This window comes from Rana temporaria, chromosome 5 (assembly GCF_905171775.1).
Source record: "Rana temporaria chromosome 5, aRanTem1.1, whole genome shotgun sequence".
Classification (NCBI taxonomy): Eukaryota; Metazoa; Chordata; class Amphibia; order Anura; family Ranidae; genus Rana; species Rana temporaria.
This window is the reverse complement of record NC_053493.1, coordinates 83,674,688-83,687,948: the sequence shown is the minus strand read 5'-3', so window position 1 is coordinate 83,687,948 and position 13,261 is coordinate 83,674,688. Positions and strand designations below refer to the sequence as shown.

General features: G+C 43.0%; 1 protein-coding gene across 1 annotated transcript in view; it reads left to right on the top strand.

The window, feature by feature from the left end:
• The window catches only part of LOC120940126 (cryptochrome DASH), a 45,454-nt gene extending 32,784 nt beyond the window's left edge, over nucleotides 1–12,670 (top strand). Inside the window, exons 13-14 of the mRNA XM_040352786.1 lie at nucleotides 2,744–2,920; nucleotides 12,112–12,670. Of these exons, the coding sequence (XP_040208720.1) occupies nucleotides 2,744–2,920; nucleotides 12,112–12,219 (285 nt within the window). The 3' untranslated portion in view covers nucleotides 12,220–12,670. The remainder of the gene's footprint in view (nucleotides 1–2,743; nucleotides 2,921–12,111) is intronic.
• Nucleotides 12,671–13,261: the final 591 nt, after the last annotated feature.

Genomic DNA, 13,261 nt, shown 5'->3' with positions numbered 1-13,261 from the left:
AAAGAAAAGAAAGCGGTGCAATGCGCTGATATTGGTACATTGGTACTGCTCCTCCCAGTACACACCAACAGCTGAGCGTTCAATGTGGCTTGTTTGGCTGAACTGGCCCTAAAGATGCACTCCAGTTAAAAGTGCACTTCAAGTGGTTCCAAAACCTAAACATATTATTTTTTTTCCAAATATAAATTTTATTGTTTTTAACCACTTGAGACCCGCGCTATTGACAAAAGACGTCAACAGCGCGGCTCTAAAGTGCCATGACTTGTCAAGTGCCGTGTCTTTGGACGTCTTTTAAAGTGCATTACCCGCGCGCGCCTCTGGGGGGCGCGCAGCGGGTAAACACTGTCCCGGCGCATCGCTGGGGAGCCGATGCGTGTACCTGGCGGCCGCGATGTCCGCCGGGTACACGCGATCATCGGGAACACAGCAGGGACGTGGAGCTCTGTGTGTAAACACAGAGCTCCACGTGCTGTCAGAGGAGAGGAGACCGATCTGTGTCCCTTGTACATAGGGACACAGCATCGGTCACCTCCCCCAGCCACCCCCCTCCCCCACACAGTTGGAACACACCCAGTTTACACATTTAACCCCTTCCTCACCCCCTAGTGTTAACCCCTTCCCTGCCAGTCACATTTATACAGTAATTGGTGCATTTTTATAGCACTGATCGCTGTATAAATGTGAATGGTCCCAAATTTGTGTCAAAAGTGTCCGATACGTCCGCCGCAATATCGCAGTTCCAATAAAAATCGCAGATCGCCGCCATTACTAGTAAAAAAAAAAAAAAAAAATAATAAAAAAAAATCATAATTCTGTTCCCCATTTTGTAGGCGCTATAACTTTTGCGCAAACCAGTCGCTTATTGCGTTTTTTTTTACAAAAATACGTCAAAATACGTATCGGCCTTAACTGAGAAAAAAAAAATAGTTTTTTTAAAAGAAAATTGGGATATTTATTCTAGCAACAAGTAAAAAATATATATATTTTTTTTTTAAATTGTCGCTCTTTTTTTGTTTATAGCGCAAAAAATAAAAACCGCAGAGGTGATCAAATACCACCAAAAGAAAGCTCTATTTGTGGGGAAAAAAGGACGTCAATTTTGTTTGGGAGCCACGTCGCACAACCCCGCAAATGTCAATTAAAGCGACGCAGTGCCGGAAGCTGAAATTTCGCCTGGGCACGTAGGGGGTTTATGTGCCCAGTAAGCAAGTGGTTAAGAAAGTGTCAGGGAAAAGTACAGAACAATACCATCATAACATCAGACAGGGGAGTGTATTGGCAGGGCTTTTTTTCAGGGGGAACTCCGTTCCACCACCTCTGGCTCAGACCCTTTGGTGCCCGCTCACCACAATCATTTTTAAACACAGAAGTCTGATTTCTGTGTTTACAAGTGACAGCTCTGCACTCTGTGTGTAACCACCTGAACTCTGCATTCTGTATGTAATGCAATCCTGGTATTTAATGCCCCTTTAAGACCCTTCTACTGTTTGTGAAATCTATACAGGGTCGTGGTTGAGTTCCTGCACCTATTTTCTGAGAAAAAAGCTCTGTATTGGTAATTACAATGCAAAGCAGTTTATTGCTTGTCCGGTATCTGCAGTACACGACAGTGATAACGATACAATCATGACAGCCTATATCGTGACTTTGTGTGTCACTTGATATTCGCATCCTAAGTTATTGAGTGAGTGTGAAGTATTATAATTCCCCTTGGAATCAAAAAAGCTGTGGAGTCGCTCTTATTCATTGTCCTAATCGCCTAGGTCAGTGTTTCCCAACTCCAGTCCTCAAGGCACACCAACAGGTCATGTTTTCAGGCATTCCATTATTTTGCACAGGTGATTTGATCAGTTTCACTGCCTTAGTAATTACCACAGCCGTTTCATCTCAGGGAAATCCTGAAAACATGACCTGTTGGTGTGCCTTGAGGACTGGAGTTGGGAAATACTGGCCTAGGTGACAGTTGAGCAAGTGGGAATGGGTACATGTCAAAAAAATGTACCTGCTCCCAGTAAAAAGAAAAGCTTCAAATGTATTGGGGGTGGGTAGGAGTGAAACTTTCACTTGTGTGAAGGTCTGCTTATAACTTTTATAAAAAGAGAATTGCCCATCACAAACCAAGAAGTTGACATCTGACATCTGTAGAGCTCTCCGGTGTTTCTTGGGTAGAATTGGAAGCTTACTTATTGATATCTCTTGATGCCTAAAGTTGCTTTTCAAGTACAAGCCAGTAATGCCAATGTCTGGTCCAGCATTCTTTACACATTTGTGTATGGTCGAAGAAAGAAATGTTGGCTCCCAATTTCAATTACAGTATATGTACATAGATCAGGGATAAGCAATTAGCGGACCTCCAGCTGTTGCCAAACTACAAGTCCCATCATGCCTCTGCCTCTGGGTGTCATACTTGATGCTGTCAGAGTCTCGCTATGCCTCATGGGACTTGTAGTTTGGCAACAGCTGGAGGTCCGCTAATTGCATATCCCTGACATAGATGTTACTGCAGCCCAGATCTGGGGAGAAGGAAGAGCTCCGACAGGAAGGCTCATGTGACCGGCACAACAAGAAATGGTCCGACTTATCCAAGGTTTTTGCCGGCTGCAGTTGGCAATATTTAGTGGGGTCACCAGGATCTTCATACGGAAATTATAACATTGATAACGTTTTTACATTATTTAATTGCTTTCTTTGCAGCTGAGTTTTTTTGTTTATTAATTGTTTTGCATTTGACTTTCAATTTAAGGGCGATTATATCCGACTGTGGGTTCCAGAATTGCAGCAGATTAAAGGCGGTGCTGTTCATACTCCCTGGGCACTGAGTAGTTCTGCCCTGTCCCATGCCAATGTAACTCTTGGAAAGACCTACCCACTTCCAATAGTCATGGCACCAGAATGGAGCCGACATATCAATCAGAGGCCGGTAAGTGTCTGCAAATTATATATGTGCAAACAGTAATTGAATTGCCTTTTGGCTATTGTTTAAATCACAACTGTACTTTTCCCTTTCAGCAAGCCGGAGCTGGCAGTTTGAAGTTCATAATGCTGGAGGCATTACATAGGCTTTCCTGGTCATGTGATCACTGATTGGCTATCACAGTGATCACTTGATTGGGAGCCCGCCACCAATCCTAAGCAGTAACCAAGAGCTGTCAGTGACAGGTGGCTGGGCTGCAGACACCAAGTGAGCACGCTCCTAGCACAGAGCAGCAACACTGGCTGTACACATATATGTAGCAGCTCAGTGTTAAAACTTACCATCATGCTGCTACATATATTCATAGGGGTCTAAGATTAACAATGGCCAAAATGTTTTATTTATATTTTGGATAGATGGATAGATGGATAGATAGATAGATTTAGGAGCATAGGTTTTTATTGCCATTTGTTCCAGAAGGGAGAATATCTGCTCACTTCCTATTGGGACAAGAGATGGCAAACCTCCACACTGGAAATAAATGGAAAAATTCACATTGCCCAAAGAGTAATAATACTGACACCAATGTGTATAACACTACTGCTACTTAATGATTAAAATGTATATCCAAAAAGTTGAAAAATCATTAGTGTTGAACACCCAGTTATATTCCACAGTAGCACAAATGAAACCACAGAAAATAAAAAAATTAATAGCATAAATAAAAAACGAATAGCAAAAATGAAACCACAGAAAATAAAAAAAATGAATAGCATAAATAAATAAATGAGTCTTTCAAACAAATGTGCATTAAGTGCCCAAAAAAAGAGCTTGTTTCTTCCCAAAAGTGAATGTGCAGGTCCTATTGCACATTATTCCTTTTCCCTAGAGTTTAATAAGCATTTAACCCTTGCATCCTCAATCCTTGTTGTTTTTTTTTTTTTTTATTCACAGAATTGGGCTTTAAAGTGACATTAAACAATACCTTTATTCTTCAAATATAATGCTTATACACCCACTACTTAAAGTGGAGGTTCGCCCGAAAAATAAATTTTTAACATTACATTCAGCCGAGTTGTCCTAATGACAATCGGCTGTTTTTTTTTTTTTTTTTCCCCGTTCATATCGTATTTTCACCGCCGCTTCCGGGTATGTCTTCTGCGGGACTGGGCGTTCCTATCTGATTGACAGGCTTCCGACCGTCGCATACTACGCGTCACGAGTTGCCGAAAGAAGCCGAACGTCGGTGCGCAGGCGCCGTATAGAGCCGCAACGACGTTCGGCAACTCGTGACACGTAGTATGCAACGGTCGGAAGCCTGTCAATCAGATAGGAACGCCCAGTCCCGCAGAAGACATACCCGGAAGCAACGGTGAAATACGGTATATACGGGGAAAAAAAAAACCAGCCGATTGTCATTAGTAAGTGCATTGTTGGTTCACTTACTTTTTCCTTCGATTTCCCTTCTAACTGTTTTTTTTTTCTTTGTCTGAATTTCTGACTTCCTGTTTCTCCTCAGTAAGCTTGCCCTCATCATCCGAGCTTTTCAGGCTGGGGGTTAGTCAGCCAGAACAGCTTACTGAGGAGGAACAGGAAGTGAGAAATTCAGACAAAGAAAACAAAAAAAAAACATTTCGAAGCAAAAAAATGGAAGGAAAAGGTAAGTGAACCAACAATGCATCAGCTTAAAGGAACCTATTTAGAAAATTAAAAAACAAACCTTTACAACCCCTTTAATGTCTCTGTAATCTATTTTTCCATTTTATTTATTTTTTAATGAGTGGTGTATGTTAGTTGCAGTCCATAGTATGTTGGTCCATAGTCCATCTTAGGAGCAAGCAAGAGAGGTTGACTGTTTCTTCATACTACAACGGGACCATGGAGAATGAATATAGCCACGCTGTAATAGGAAGTCAGATCAGCAAAAAAAAAGTTACAGACTTAGAATAGTGTTTGTTTGTTTGTTTTTTTTTTGTTTTTTTTTAATAAATATATATATATATATAAATACCAGAGTCTATTTAACAACATACAGCTATCACTGTGATACCCTAACATCTACCTACCTCTATTCTGGACATATACCTACTTCTGTCGCGCCTACCATGATAACCTAACATACAGTTAAAATTATATAATCGTTTTTGTAATGTCAGTCCTTTTAAATACAAGTTTCATCTCTGGAAAGGACAGCAGTAATGTGGCAATTACACTTATTTCTGTCTTGTCCTTTCCCACATATGACTTTCCTAAAACTGTGACCGGATCACAGTTTTGCCATTAGCTCGATATCCCAGTCCTTGTACCATCCCTGCTCCTGTTATTTTATGAAGTGAATTTGTGGTGGCAATAGAGTTCTGCGGAGCTTCCATTTGCATTGAATAATTCTATTCAGAAAATAGCAGGGACCAGAAATGGATAATATGCAGATCCGAATCATTAAGGGGATGGTACCGATCTGTTCCTGTCAGTTTAAGGCGATCTTTGACTGCAGCCAGGTAAGTTAACAAACATGGTATACTTTCAACTATCCTGTTGGACATGCGCACTTGGTTTGAACCATATGAGGTCTGCAGCCGTCTTGTGATAAATCTGCACAATCTGGTTGCTCAACATTTTTGCCTGAGAAGGGAGCAGGTTTTTCTAGTTTTTACCTTGGGTCAAAAAATAGCATTCAAAGAAAGTTCTCTAAGCTTTGTCTTCAAACTTAAACAAAACACAAAGGTTTCTTGCTTCGCGTTCAACACACATTAAATTGCCTACTGCTTCAACATGTTTTTTGATGTGTTTTTATGCTCGTTTGAAGCATCAGGTGATGCTTGGATGATGCTTCAATTATGCTTTTTTTGAAGCTTAAGGTCTCATTTATACTTGCTTTGGCTTCAACACACATTAACGGCTAGTTTACACTTCAAAAAAAGGCTTTGGACAGGCTTTGTTAAAGCTCTCTGAACGCCAGTCAAAGCTCCTGTCGCTAAATAAAATGGTTAGCCTAACGTCCTGTTTACACTTTGCTTTGCTTCAAAAATTATACCCCATGTAGCTTTAGTGGTGTTTTTAAAGCCTCCATAGAAGTCTATGGCAAAACTCGATTGAAGCACCAAGCAAAAGCAAGGTGTAAACAGGACTGTAAGCTAATTGTTTTATTTAGTGCCCCGCTGCTGTCTGAGACAATGAGAAGGGAGAGTCTGGGACAGCCAAGACTGTTGTTTGAACATCGCTGAATTGAAATGGGACTCGGGTAAGTATTAGGGGGGCTGCTGCACATAGAAATTTTTTTTATCTTCATGCATAGAATTCATTAAAATAAAAAAAACCTTCTGACTTTAGAACCCCTTTTTAACTATATAGAATAAGAGCTGGAAATATATGTTGCATTGCTTCTGAAAGCATACCCTGTTATCCATTTAAAAGGGAGACGGAATACACAGACAAAATTGCCTTTTAAAAAGTATATATAAATATTGTTTCCATTTTCCTCAGTAGTACACATTTGGAAATTAAAAGATCCACCAGTGGCTCTATGGAAAGCGTCGCTTTTTGGTTTCCCAGTGCTTCCTGGGATATCTCATACCTGCAATAGCTCCAAAGCAAAGCTGAATAAAAGCCTTGCAAATGCTACAGGTGCTTCATGCGAGCTTTGTTTTCTTTGGAGACGCTTTGAAGCACCAAGAAAGCAACATGGGGTATCATTTTTGAAGCAAAGCTAAGGAAACCTGTGAACAGGACTGTAAGCTTACCATTTTATTTAGCTACAGGGGCTTTTATTGGCATCCAGGGCGCTTTTAAAAAAGCGTGGCCACATTTTGAAGCAAGTGTAAGGGCTGTCTACAGTGTGCTACTTTCACTAAGGCTGAGTTTACACTACCGCACGGAGAATCCCAAAGCAGGGGTCCGGTGCGTCCCCATTCACTATTTCAGGTCCAATTTCAGTCAGAATTTTTGGCTAAAATGGACCTGAAGATGCACAGGACTCCTGTGCAATTCGCTCTGGAGATGTGTGAACCAGCTCCATAGAGAGCCGGTCCCAATCTCCTGACATGTGAATTGAATGCGGAGAAAACCCACATCCAATCTGCAATAGTGTGAGCCCAGCCTAAGGGATGTGCTGCATTTTATTCCCTGCAGGGAAACCAAATCCAGCACATCCCCCCACTAACAGGACAGCGCTTTGCATTGTTTACATATACAGAGCTCTGTCCGGTGTGTCTCCTAGCCAACCAGCGGTCATTCATTGGCCGGAACCCACTGATTGGCTTCTGCGCCCCCTACCCTGAAGTGCAGAATTGCATGCATGTATGCATGTATGTGCGTATTATATTTATATATGTGTATATATGTGATTCTGCATAGAGCAGCTGTCCTGTAGCAGTAAATATGCTATAGGGCAATCGGCAACTTGTTATGTTCTTAGCATTCATGTGACTGTTGCGTCCACTCCTCCTTTGTGTGCTGATCCTAAAATCGGTGCTCAACGGATTATGCCAAACTCGCATTTGTCAGGAGCTCTTTAGCTCCATGGAGACCTTCAAAAGTGTTTTCAGGCTGTAGGCAGGGAAGGGCGGACCAAATCAATATTAGGTTGGTGGTCAGAAATTCAAAGCTGATTAGTGTACAATCCACCAGGTTCATATCATAGAGCCATCAGCACATTCTGCACCAACAAATTTCTTAGAGTCATCAGCACTTTCTGTACCAGCTATATATGTTCCACCAAGTTCATATAATAGAGCTAGCATCATAGCACAAGATGCATAACTTCAGAAAATTCATCTTGTATAAAGGATTACGTAATATCGCTCTGTGCTTGGAAAGTGTCATCTGTAATCACTTTAACTCACCTAGTTTTGTTATGAGTGCATACTTCCTCATACCAGATTTTTTTCCCCCTCTTTGCCAAGTGAAGTTGTCAGTGAAATACAAGGTTCTTGTTATGGATGTCCTTCTTCTGAAAATGCTAGATACCTCCTGGCTTTAGTCTTTTTAAGTCACTGAGTCCAAATGGGCACCATTAAAGTCTTATGCCTCCGACAAGAAAACTGCGTTTTTCTCTCAAGTGTCTTCCAGGACAGCCCATGAGACCTAGGGCTCCTCCTACCAGGACAGGAAATGCTTTACCCCCACCAGATAAAAGGGCGGTCCTCCAGGCCCCATGTCAGTATTATGCCGCGTACACACGACCGTTTTTCAGGTTGTAAAAAAATGACGGGTTTTTTTTATGTCATTAAAACGATCGTGTGTGGGGCTCCAGAGCATTTTTCACGATGTGAAAAATGGGCATTAAAAACTTCGAACATGCTCTAATTTTTCACGCCGTTTTTAACGTCGTAAAAAATGTTCATATGTGGGCTTTAACGATGTGAAAAAACACGCATGCTCAGAAGCAAGTTATGAGATGGTGGGATCGCTCGTTCTGGTAAAACTAGCGTTTGTAATGGAATAAGCACATTCATCACGCTGTAACAGACTAAAAAGCATGAATCGTCTTTTACTAACACGAAATCGGCAAAAGCAGCCCCAAGGGTGGCGCCATCTGAATGGAACTTCCCCTTTATAGTGCCGTTGTACGTCACCGCGCTTTGCTAGAGCATTTTTTTTTTTTCGCTGGGGAAGTTGGTATACTGCTGTCCCCTGTTCTCAGTGCCTGGAGAGGGCCCCACAACAGAGTGCAGAGAGTGAAGACTCTGAGGGTGAAGCCAGATCAGGGTCAGATACAGGGCCCAGAGATAGAGAATCCTCTAGGGGCTCGAGGTTTAAGTTGTCTTTGGAAGATGTAGATGACTTATTAAAGGCTATCTATACAACACTTGAAATGGAAGAGGAGGAAGTACATTTGTCTAAACATGACCTTATGTACAAAGGTTTGCACAAAAAGAAATCTAAAGTCTTTCCTGTGCATAGTTCCCTCCTTGATACAATCAAGCTGGAATGGGAAAATCCAGAGATAAAACCTTTCTTTTCTGGTAACCTAAAAAGGTTTCCATTTGATGAGGATGCAGCGCAGCCGTGGAACAAAAATCCGAAGTTAGACGCACCTCTTTTAAAAGTTTCGAAGAACTCGGACCTGGCATTTGACGATATGGGGACGCTTAAGGATCCGATGGACAAAAGAGGGGATATCCTTCTTCAGAGTCTGGGATTTAGCTGTTAGGAATCTTAAATGGCTCTGGCCTCCACTTGTGTAGCCAGGAATTTGGAAGTATGGCTGACACAAATACAAACCCATTTGTTGGCAGGTACCTCTAGGGAACAGATTCTGAAATCTTTCCCTCTCCTTTTTCGTGCCGTAGGGTTTTTAGCTGATTCTGTTCCGCAGAGTCGGAAGTCGACTTCGGCCTTAGTGAATTCGGCCAGAAGAAGCCTGTGGCTTAAAACCTGGTCAGGTGATGCAGCCTCTAAGTTGCGCCTATGTGGCCTTCCCTTAACAGGGGATCATCTTTTTGGCCCAGGTCTGCAGGAGGCACTGGAACGTACGGCCGATGGGGGGGGGGGGGGTAAAAGGCCTTACAAAAAAAAGCCAACAGCCAGAAAAAGAAATTGTGGCCAAAGTAGGCAGCAAGGTCCTAGAGAAAAGGCCAATAGACCCAAGAAACATTGGACCGGGCACAGAGGTAGAGGGGGCGTCTTGTTTAACCCTCCTCAACAACCCGCCAAGCCACAGTGACTCATTCCTCCCAGTGGGAGGAAGATTGAGGGCCTTTCTCCCTCAGTGGGCAGCAGTCACCTTAAGTCCGTTCATCCTGGACCTAGTGGACAATGGGTACAGGCTGGAATTCTCTTGCCAACCACCAGAGTGACTATTGGTCACTTCCCCTCCCCAAGATCGGGAAAAAGCGAGGGCTCTGGGTCTCCAAATCGGAGACTTGTTTGATCAGACAGTCCTGATCTCTGTTCCCTGCTCAGATCAGAGCAAGGGGTTTTAACCCCATGTTTTTGTTATCGGCTTATTCTGAACCTTCGGTCTCTAAACCTATCAATCAGGTACAAGCACTTTTGTATGGAGACAGTGTTCACAATCAAAAACCTGCTTTACCCAAACTGCTTCATGGCCACTTTGGATTTAAGGGATGCTTATCTGCACGTCCCTATCCATCCAGCATTCCAAAGATTCTTGAGAAAAGCAGTCAAAATGGGAACAGAGATTTGGCACTTTCAATTTCAAGCCCTCCCCTTCGGTCTGTCCTCAGCCCCACGCATTTTCAAAAAGTGTTTGGGGAAGTGCTGGCTCCACTAAGGTTAAAGACGATCACTATTATGCCTTACCTGGACGACCTCCTAGTAGTGGCAGAATCTTACCAAAAATTGCTAGCAGACCTCCAGACTGTACAAGACTTCTTTCAATCCCTTGGTTGGTTGATAAACAGAGAGAAGTCTTCCTTGATTCCGGCCCAGAAAGTGAAATATCTGGGCTACGACTTTTGCTCAGTAGACCAAAAAGTGTTTCTCCCACAGGAGAAGGTCTCGAAGACGGTGCAAACAGTTTCAGCTTTACAGACCAATCAATCGGTCTTGCTGAGAGAGGTTTCAAGAGCAGTAGGTCTGATGACCTTGTGCTTTCCTGCAGTACCATGGGCAAGATTCCATCAATGACCGTTATAGATGTTTCTTTCAGGGAACTGGGATGGAGACGCAAGGTCTCTGGAGTCAAGGGTTTTGTTACCTTCCAGGGTAAAAAGAAGCTTGTGATGGTGGCGGACAGATCTTCACCTAACAAGAGGTCTACCATTCCTGTATCCCAGAGGATCACTACAGATGCAAGTTCCTGGGGATGGGGAGCCAACCTCAGCAACACAGTTGCAATGAAGCAAAAGCTTCTTCGAACAAGAGAGAGCGGCTAGCGGTTCAGAGAGCCTTGCAAGTTTTTCAGACGGAGGTCAGGGGTCACAATCTCCAGATTCTATCCGACAACATCTCGACGGTTGCGTACCTCAACAAACAGGGAGGTACGAGGAGTCGGATTCTTCAATCTATTGCCCAGGAGATTTTGTCATGGGCAGAAGGGAATCCAGCCTCAATTACAGCAGTGCACCTGAAGGGGACGCAACACTGTCTGGTAGACTATCTCCGTCGCCACAGGGTGGATCGAGACAATTGGTCCCTTCATCCCGAGGTGTTTGCGGATCTCACCGACAAGTGGGGTTGTCCCGAAGCAGATCTGTTCGCAAACCAGGACAACCGGAAGACAAAGGAGTTCTTTTCTCTAAACCCAGCAGATCAATCTTTGGGGATCGATGCTCTGGCGAATCCGTGGCTATTCGGCCTCACCGATCAGACTTATTCCGGAAGTTCCTCCTAGAAGAAACAGACCTTATTCTGATCGCCCCTTTCTGGCCCAAGAGGCCATGGTTTTCCCTGCTACAGACTTTGGTTTTGGAGCCTCCACTGAGGCTTCCGAAGAGAGCGGACTTACTATCGCAGGGTCCAGTGTCGGACCCACAGGTGGTTTCCTTAAACTTGACGGCTTGGTATCTGAAGAAAAGATACTAAGTGCTCAGGGTTTCTCTGATAAAGTAGTCAAGACTAACTCATGATGTTCCTTCTATTTTTTTTTTTTTTTTTTTCAAGAGGGTGTCGACAAAGGTCTTTCAGTGAGTACCTTAAAAGGTACAGGTGACACAGCTATCAGTGTTTTCCTCCAGTTTTCTCTCCTGGAAAATCCCACTATAGCTAGATTGTTCAAATCCATTTCTAGGGCCAGAACATAAGCTCCTTTTGAGCCCTAGAGGATATTTCTATTAAGTTACTTACTTACTAAAAAAATTGGTAGCAATTACCTCAGCTCGTAGGGTAAGCGAGTTACAGGCCTTATCAGTGAGGGAGCAGTTCCTCACGATTTTTGAGGATCGTGTTTTAAGAACTGATCCAGGTTTTTTGCCTAAGGTGGCCAGTACATTTCATAGAAGGATTTGTTTCATCTCTGTGTATCACCTGAGGCCAGTCACTTCACTGGGTATATTTACAACCACTTTAACTGGCTATGACTAGGCCGGAAATACTTCTGATCCAGTTCCTTGTGACCAGTCCCAGAGAGTTGTAGCATCAGAGCAATGGACTGTTTCTGGGGAAATCTTTACTACTCAGACATGCTTTGTGTTTATTTTTTTCTGCTCACATTCATATTTCACTTTATTTTATACTGAACCTTTGATTTATTTGTATCGCCTTTTTATTTAAACTCATTTTGTTTTTTTTTACAGGCTAGTGGTACTGCACCAGCAAAGAGAGGAAAAGGTCCATCTTATACACCTAAACAGCACAAGAACAGAGGAGTAGATTTCTACTTTTCCAGGAATAAAGATGTTTGACACAAGATATGGCCGCTGAGGATTCACTTGTAATGGCTGCCAGAGACTTGGCCAGAATTCTGATGCGTTTTTAATGACCTATAATGAAAAAGTATACTTGAAAGCCAAGTTCAGCCAAAATCACCAGTGGATTATAAGTGATATATCTGTATAGCCATACATTTATATAGCCTGCATTTTTTATTTTACACATGGTATATTTGTGTTGCATTCATTCTAAACGGGAACCCAACACACACATACAATGTGAAGAAATGCACCTTCTCTTCAGTGCACCATAACACACAGGTGTAGTGTGTGTTGTGTGCTGCATTGGGCAAAAATAGTGCAGGTGCATTTTTTTTTTTTTTTGTGCTTTGAGACTGTTTGGGCTACCCTAACCCAATGTATGTCAACACACAAAAAGAGTGTGGAACGGTGCAGGTACATATTAAAAGGTTCTTTAAAGCTGGTTTTGTTCAAATGAATATATCCCTACAGCTTTGGCTGCCTGTAATGAAGTATGTTCCACATTAGGTAGACCGATGGATCTTGGAGAAATCTTCACTGCAGGAATGCCTGTCCTCTTCCTGGCTTTGAACCTATGGCGTTGCGATGGCTAATAGTTTTGGGTTTCCGGGCAGAATGTCACTAAAGACGGTGCGAAGAAGACTCTCCCCTCCTCCATTATGAAAAGTTCTATCATTGATTGCACTGCCTGTAACATGATCTGTGAATGGTGGAGAGTCTAATAAGTAACATAATTCTTTCCCACATTCACAGATTGTGTTACAGGCAGTATAATCAATGAAAGAACTTTTCCTAAGGAGGGAGGGGGCATGTCCCTGTCAGACCATGTGTACCGCTATTCTGCTTGAAGATCTGAAGTTATTAACCACTTAAGGACCGCCTCCTGCACATATACATCGGCAGAATGGTGTGGCTGGGCAGATGTACGTACAGTTACGTCCTGTACATGTACCCAGCCGTGGGTCGCAGGCGTGCTCCCGCGTCCTGGTCCGAAGCTCTGTGACCGCGGGACCTGATCGCTGCGGGGGTCCCG